This window comes from Podarcis gaigeae (assembly GCF_964106915.1).
Source record: "Podarcis gaigeae genome assembly, chromosome: 13".
NCBI lineage: Eukaryota > Metazoa > Chordata > Lepidosauria > Squamata > Lacertidae > Podarcis > Podarcis gaigeae.
Genome location: NC_139689.1, coordinates 17,265,582 through 17,273,487, shown reverse-complemented (window position 1 = coordinate 17,273,487; position 7,906 = coordinate 17,265,582). Strand labels below are relative to the sequence as shown.

Genomic DNA, 7,906 nt, shown 5'->3' with positions numbered 1-7,906 from the left:
GATGCTGGGTTTAGTCAGTCCATTAGATTAACACACTAAAAAAAGTTAATTATTAAGTATGTGCTCCATATTTATTGCATTTAACCATAGGCCATCACAATATAAAAACAGGAGTGGTGGACATTATATAACAAGTTTGATGAAAAATAACAGATTAGGCCTAAATTAATAAAAACCACTTAATTAATTGAGCAGCAGATATAAATATAATGGGTGGTATTCAATGACATTTTACTCATAGCAGATCCACTGGACTTAATGAACATTGCTAACAGTGTAATCCTAACCCGGTCTACTCAGAAGTAAGTCCTATTGAATTTAGGGGGGCCAGTTCCTGGGTAAATGTGATGAAGATTGCTGCCTCTGGTTTGTACATTTCAGAGGGTGTCTATTATGAGCAACACTCAGCTGAATACCGCCCAATATTTTTTTTAATACTTTCTAGAATCCATACCAGGGGGCAGGGGGTTACCATTATTAGGTCAAGCAACATGTCACAAAGCAAAGAGGAAGCTTTTGAGTTTCTTAGAGCTCTTTGGGGCTATGGAGTAAGCTAAGCAAGGGAGGCTGGGTGCAGCCATGCTGCCTGCCTCTGGGAAGAATCTTAAAAGATGGAATGTGGGAAGAGGCAGCAGCTATTCAAAGGAGGCTCTTTGGTTGGGGAGGGGCTGTGCAGGTGTAAAGTTGAATCAAGGCCTCAAGGGAAGAGAAGGCATCCAACAGATACAACATCTGCCATTTCCTCATCCCTTAATGTATAAAAACTGCAGGTGGCCAGCATTGCCTTAAAACTGAACTTTCCTCCTTAGCTAAGAGGGTGGGGGAAGGAGAAGTCCACCCGTAGCTACACTACACGAATCCACACACAAATGATTTTAAGCCAATAAAGGTCTGCTTCTTGCTTCAGGGCAATGGCTTTCACCCATAGACAAATTTAAATCCATTGATTAAATCAACTAAAAGTCATTCAGATGCCTTTACTTCGACTCAAGCGGCAGAGAGTTTGGAGGGGGGAATGGTCTCTTGCAATAGATGTGGTGCTGCTTGGGGGGCGGGAGCATCCTGAAGACATTCAAGGAACAGAAATATTGAAGGTGTTGGGGAACCTGTGGACCTGCAGCTGTTCTTGGACTCCAAATCCCATCAACCCCAGCCAGTATGGCAAACGATCAGGGGTGATGGGAGTTGGAGTCCTAACGTCACCTGGAAGACCTCAGGCTTCCACAGTCTGGCTTAAAAAAAAGATGAGTGTTTACTTGGCTAGCCTACCAAAGCGGTCTGCAGCAAGAGCTAAGCAAACACAACAGGAAAAGATCCCACCCATTATTTTTTTAGGGAGTGTCACAGCAGAACCCCTAAAGATCACCTCCTGGGATCCTTCTGCAAGAGCAGGTGCAGCCACTGTGCTTGACACATTGGAACAAAACACCCTGTGCCTGTTATTTTGGACCTTCCAAAAGTGCAGATATGGCACAGGTTTGTAGCTGGCAAACCTTGTACAGTGGTACCTCGGGTTACATACGCTTCAGGTTACAGACTCTGCTAACCCAGAAATATTACCTTGGGTTAAGAACTTTGCTTCAGGATGAGAACAGAAATCGTGCTTCGGCAGCGCGGTGGCAGCGGGAGGCCCCATTAGCTAAAGTGGTGCTTCAGGTTAAGAACAGTTTCAGGTTAAGAATGGACCTCCAGAACGAATTAAGTTCTTAACCTGAGGTACCGCTGTATACAATTGGTGCTACCCACCCTCTACCACATCCCCACCAACACCAAACCTCCCGCCACCTGGTGAGGCCGCTTGTCTGGGTCTCCCATCCTAAGGACTCAGAAGACAAAATTCCGCAGTGGCGGTTTGGAGGCTGGATCCCGGCAGATCTTGAGAGAGAAATCCACAGCTCTTGCTGACTGGGTGAGGCAACCGAGGGAGACCACGTCAACATTGGGCCCCACAAACTGGGCCACGTTATCCTCAGTGATCCCTCCGCTGGCTTCCACTGTTGCCCGAGGGAAAGAGGCCTTCACTGTACTGGCTGTGGGGTGCAGGTCCTGTGTAGGAGGAGAATTGGGGAGTGGAGGTTAACGGGAACAGAGGCAGAGTCCACTCAAAAATCTCAGGGCTTATTCACACTTTGTTGCCTCGCTCTTTCCAGGCACAGGTGCATGTTTCAAGCTCCATGTCCGAGAATGGTGGGTTGGATTTGGGTTTTGGGGGGGGGGGTTGCCCCTCAGCTTTCCCCACAGAAACCTGCTCTTTCGGGTTTGCTCCGATTCAGCTTTAAAGAGTGGATTTTCATGTGGAATGCAGAAAGAAAGGGCACTTGGAGTTTTACAGCATGTATCATGTCTGGAAAGAGCAGAGGAAAGGTAGGTGTGGGTTGCCCTCAGTGTCATAACTGAGGCCTAATTTTCAGATTGCCTTTGAAGGATAGTTGCTGTTGAAACTGGTGCATAGTTCTCACCCAGAGGGCCACATTGCCTTCTTAGGCAACTTTCGAGGGCCACGAGTTGGTGGGTGGAGACATTGGGACAAGTCAGCAGGGCAACTAATGTCAATTTTACTTTTGTACTGTAGGCTAGCTACACAGTACAAAAAGGACACAGTGCTTGGGGTGGTAGAGTTGTTTTTTTAAACAAACATTAAAGCCTGCCCAAGGCTGAGTGAGTTGGAGGCACAAATCCATGCTGGAGTCAGATGAGGAATGGGGACCACAGCAGTAAAAATCAAAATGGATCAATTCCTGAAGGGACTGGATGCCATTAACGCAACGCTGTTTGACAGCACCTTTAAAGATTGTGGTGCTTTCACTTCATAGTTCCAAAAATTCAAAAGTCAAGCCATTTACAAAGCAATAAAAAGACACAGACAGCAATTTCAGCTTCAGCACATGTCCTCATCTTGGCCCAGCTAAGTATACCTGTGGAGCAAAGTTATCCAACATGATAATATCTGCACCACATTCTCCTGCCTCAAGAGCCTCTTCCAATGAACGGCACTCAACTTCCACCTTCAGGGCGAAGCCTCCAACGCGCCGGGCACTCCGGATAGCCTGTGGGATGGTAACATTTAAAAAACAGGTATGAAGCAAGCTAATGCACAGTGCAGAAAAGGCAAGGTTTAGGGGGTTGGGTTGTTGTTGTCTTTTTAAACCCTATTCCTGGTTATTGTAGAGTTCAAAATGTAATAAAAACAATTTGAAGAATCCCACTTATTCACTTCTAACGTAACAGCAAGACTTTAGCCTCTTCTGTACTGTATATTTAAAGCAGCATTTGCCACTTTAAGCATCCTAGCAAGAATTGTTAGAAGGCCTCTACTGCCCTTGCATGACTACAATTCCCAGAGTTCCCCAGGAAGAAGGATTGATCGTTAAACCACGCTGGGAATTGTTACCCTGTGAGGGGTAGAGCTTGGCGATATATCGTCCAAAAGCAGTTTGAAGTCCATATCATGCTCTCGGTTTCATAATTTTTGACTTGGCAATAAATAGATCACGAATTAAGATGTGTGTGTGCTATGCATAAATCACAATGCGGGGGAAACCGTGAAGCCAGCCTGTAGTCCCTGTTAACTCTGCCACCTCAGCTCTCCCTTGCCTCCTGCAGGGGACAGCAAATCACAAGAGCAGGCACTGGCAAAAATCACGATGTAGGGAAAACCGTGAAGACAGCCAGTGCCTCTACTTAACTCCATTCTTATTACCAATACTCCCCCCCCCCCCCCAGGAAAAATAGGTGCAGGAACTCCCACCTTTTTGTGACGGACAAGTGGCTGAGCTTTTTTTTAAGGGAGCGCCAAAATTGTGCAGATTTTTTTAGGGAGCGCCAAAGCCACAGCTGCTTACGGCACCATTGATGCTGCCGCCCTGCCCAGATCGCCTGCTGCCTCCAAAGAGGTGCCAGAACTCACCACAGAGGGGCAGGAACTGCTTATTTCAGGAATCGTGATATATTGGTATATTTCGTGATGTTTAGTTGGTGCTCTATTGCGATCTTGAAAACCAGATATCGCCCAGTCCTAGTGAGGGGAATCGTTTGCTAATAACTCTTGGTGCCATTAGCAAACCACAGTTCCCATGAGTCTTTGGGGCAATCCATGTTTCTTATGATGCAAGGTTCAGATGTGGCCTTGTTCTACCACCATATGTGTCACAGGGTGATGGAGGGAAGGAGAGAGACTGGCAAAGCAACACCCACCTGTGTAATGCCGCCGGATGCCCACACATGGTTGTCTTTCAGCATGATGAGGCTCCCCAGGTCGTAGCGGTGGCAAGAAGCCCCCCCCACCAGGAGAGCATACTTCTCAGGCAGGCGGAAGCCTGGTGTGGTCTTCCTTGTCCCAGCCACCTCTCCGTGCCATCCAGATTCCCGAGCCGCTTGACACACTTTTGCTGCTGACGTAGCAATACCACTGCATCGCCCGATACAGTTCAAAGCCACCCGTTCGCCCAGCAAGATATCTTTGGCTGGCCCACACACTTCCGCCACCCGGCTGATTGGTTCTGCCCAAGCTCCCTCCGACTGGAGCCACTCCACAGAGCAGCCAACTTCAGCAAAGATGGCCTCAAAGAAAGGGAAGCCAGCTAAGACTCCTGGAGACTTGCAGAGGAGCACGGCACATTCCTGACGGTCACTGACAGCATAGCCACCGTAGTCGAAGGCAGGAGCGTCTTCCCGCAGCCAATCACAGGCCAGTTGACGCAAGCGGGCAGCGGGCAGAAGGTGGGAAAGATTTGGCTGGGAGGCCATGAAGACTAGGAAGAAGAAACCATAGATACAGTATTAGCAAAGGCATACCAGACAAAGCCCAATAAACTAATGGTGTCACCTAGGGGTAGGAATGAGGGGTGGGAACTGCTACCCTTTGTCTGATGGCAGCTCTTCCTAGTGGGAGGGAGAAGGATGCTAAATTAGGTTATCTTCCTATGACTACCTAAAAACTCAGGAAATCTGGAATGTGATAATGTTTGGGTCCCTGTGTTGCTGGTGACTGCAAATGACCATCTCTGTACTTGGACAAAGGGGCCACAGTCTGACAGCTGACCATGTTCTAGATATAGGTGCTTTTCAGATTATTTAAAGTGGGACTCACCTATAAACTAGCTCCAGCTTCTGCGCCCCAATTTCTCCCCTCTACACCAGAAAAAAACAATAATATCACATCAGTAAAGTGGACAATTTTTATTTTCTCCACCCCTTTTCATTTTTTTATTTTAGTATAGAAATATAATGGGTTCAATTTAAAAACCCTGTTAAAAAAAAGGAAGAAATGCTAATGGGACCTTCAGGGTAGAGTCCTCTTGTACAGGATGCTAGCCAGCAACACCCCTTTGCAGGATATGCCAGTGTATTCTCTGCGCTGCCCCCCAACCAGCATTCTGTCCCAAACTTGCAAAAGTTTCCCGACATTCTGAGGCTGCCAAGCATATTCAGTTCTCATTGAACTGTTTTTTGGGATTGTTATACTCACCCCCTTTGTTTTTTTACTCATGGTATGCTGTTAGTAAAAGGAAAGGAAGCGAGGCTCACCCTGGTTCATAGCAGCCAACTCCTAGGGGTCCCCCAATAGAATAGTTGAGGGGGCCAGCTGCCCAAAAGTTAATGTGAATTGCCATTCAAATGATGTGTGTGAGCTTCTTCTTGTGACTGATTATATGGGTCAGGGCTTACCTGCTCGCCAATATTTTATTCAAGTTGGCACCCCTGCCCTGGTTTTTCAGGGAGAGTGGGACATTGCCAGCCCCCACCTGCCTGCCTTCTTTCTTACTTACAACCAGTCCAGCTCTCCTGCTGATCTGTACACAAAGTTTACACAGTGGTTAAACTATGGCCAATCTTTTGTGAGCATCTGTTCTGATTTGTTTACTATGCGGACGTTGTTTGACAAGGACCATTCATCCTACATTCACCCCAAAGTTATTTGCAGGGTATTTCCATTTCTTTCCGGTAATCATTTATTCAGCCTACTTTTTGCAACACATTTCCCCATTACTTTCCAAACCTCAAGCAGCCCAGGTTTTTCTTTATTACTATTAAAGTCAATTTGTTGTGTGAATCCTTCCTGCAAAATACTGACAACAGCCTTGAGACACTCAAAGTGGTTGCATCACTTTGCCCAAAGTCCCAGCTGAGGTTACCTCTAAAAAGTACTGTGTACTAGGGCAGGGGTGTGTGGGTGTGGGTATGGGTGTGGGTGAGAGAGAGAGATGTGTGTGGGGAGAAAAAACTGGACTGCCTAAGCAAAAAGCCCTGCGGAACAGAGGTTAAAACCCAACTTTTCCTCATTAGGCTCACTTATTTTTTAATGGATGTGGTCAGTGCTTTTTTTCGGGAGGATGAAGGGGTACACATACCCCTAAATATTTTGTGAATCTAAGTTTGGCCTCATTGAGGGGCAGTATTTCAATATGAGTAGGAAAATGAGAGTGCCCCTAAACATTTTTTAAAGAAAAAAAGCACTGGATGTAGTTATTTATTCTAACTTTTACCTGCTGTTAGTACTAGAGGCGTGTGTGTGAGAGAGAGGGGGGGGGGAGGGTGAGAGGTCCAGCATTTAAAACCAAGAGCATAAAAAGGGAGCCTTTAAAAAAGCAACATATTAAAGCAATACATTTCTCCCCAAACCCAACAAAATGTGAACCAATAAAGAAAAAAACCAACTGTTAAGCCACAGTAACTAGACCAGACAAGGCAGTTCTAGGATTCCCCCTTCCACCCCTAAAGTTCTGTGGGCATCCCAGATGTAGCTAGTTTAAAAGAGGCAACGTTGGTTGCTTACCTGACTAGCCAGGCTCCAAAATGTCTCTCTGCAACTTTTCCCCTTGTCTAACTGGTTGCACAAGAGAAATTTCCTGAATTCCTGAGGGGTGGGAGGCTGTACAATGAGGGGTGGGATTAGGACCACGATGATTGCTTTTGGCACTTTGGACCCTTGTTTTTCCCTTGTATAAATAACCTCTCCTGCACAGCTGTACCGTATCAGGGCCAAAGCAGGCAAAGCTCAATCCAAAGGATCAGCACTCGCATGAGCAGCCTTTTAGAAGTATTGGAAAATAATGCAACAGAACATCTGCACCACTGGCAACAATGGTGACGGTCTTTTCATTAAAATACTATTTCCAGCATTTGTTAAAAAGAAAACAGAATAGGGAGGGGGTAGTTATGGGATGATCGGTACATCATCGTCATCATCCATGCCGGATTTACGTATAAGCTAAATAAGCAATAGTTTAGGGCCCCACTCTATTGCGGGGCCCCAAAAAACTTTAAGGGGAAAAAAACCTGGATGTACATTTCCAAAATATAAGATAAAAAAACAAATAAAATAAAACCTACATATAGCAACAGCGTTTTGTGTTGTGTAGCCTCCTATGATGTAAGTAATGGGCCCTGCCTGCTAGCCTGCTCCCTAAAATATCACTGGTTTGCTCATTTCTCTCTCTTTCTTCTTAATTGTATTTCAGTTCAACAATTACTATGATAAAATACAAATTCTGTTTGTGCAAATGGCTTTAGATACCTATTAGGTCCATAAATTACCATATAGCATATATTCAACACAAAAAACAGCGACAATTTGTTGTTGACAAAGGACAGCTGGGACCCGTTACCTTCAGTAGCTTAGGGCCTCATCCAACCTAAATCCGTCCCTGGTCATCATCCATGCTCCTTGTAAAAATCCAGACAGCTCACATGAACTGTGCAGAAAAAACCTCTCAACTGGAAGCACCTTAAATTACTGGAACTTCTATTTTTCTAGGGATAAGGCCAGCGCAACAACCCTTAAAATGAAAACGCAGATTTGAGAGGGGAATGCGCAAGAAAGGACCAGCTGAAAGTTTTATGGATTCTTGCATCTTCCCTGACTGGGGAATCCCTGCGAGAAGAAACCGCGCCTTTCACGCAGTTT

The 7,906-nt window shown here is 45.8% G+C and overlaps 1 protein-coding gene across 5 annotated transcripts; it reads right to left on the bottom strand.

Annotated features, from left to right (window-relative positions):
* Positions 1 to 49: 49 nt before the first annotated feature.
* Positions 50 to 7,850, bottom strand: QPRT (quinolinate phosphoribosyltransferase). Of its 5 annotated transcripts, none has more exons than XM_083707540.1 (5): positions 7,608 to 7,850; positions 5,090 to 5,128; positions 4,195 to 4,751; positions 2,916 to 3,047; positions 50 to 2,046 (listed from the first exon to the last, which is right to left on the bottom strand). In XM_083707540.1, the coding sequence occupies exons 3-5, from the start codon at positions 4,744 to 4,746 to the stop codon at positions 1,825 to 1,827; spliced, it is 906 nt and encodes a 301-aa protein (XP_083563666.1). In that variant the 5' UTR covers positions 4,747 to 4,751; positions 5,090 to 5,128; positions 7,608 to 7,850; the 3' UTR covers positions 50 to 1,824. The 5 variants fall into 5 exon arrangements, with proteins under 5 accessions (XP_083563666.1, XP_083563668.1, XP_083563664.1 ...); XM_083707542.1 differs by lacking the exon at positions 7,608 to 7,850 and adding an exon at positions 6,776 to 7,137 and having other exon boundaries at positions 3,006 to 3,047; XM_083707538.1 differs by lacking the exon at positions 7,608 to 7,850 and adding an exon at positions 6,776 to 7,133.
* Between the last annotated feature and the right edge of the window lie 56 nt (positions 7,851 to 7,906).

Bases quoted from the DNA above. Each gene is read 5' to 3' on its own strand.
- QPRT (XM_083707540.1), bottom strand. From the start codon at position 4,746: ATGGCCTCCCAGCCAAATCTTTCCCACCTTCTGCCCGCTGCCCGCTTG. The intron at 3,048-4,194 runs GTGGGTGTTGCT...ACCATCCCACAG, and splicing joins CATCCGGCGGCATTACACAG to GCTATCCGGAGTGCCCGGCG. The intron at 2,047-2,915 runs GTATACTTAGCT...CCTCCTACACAG, and splicing joins TGGATAACTTTGCTCCACAG to GACCTGCACCCCACAGCCAG.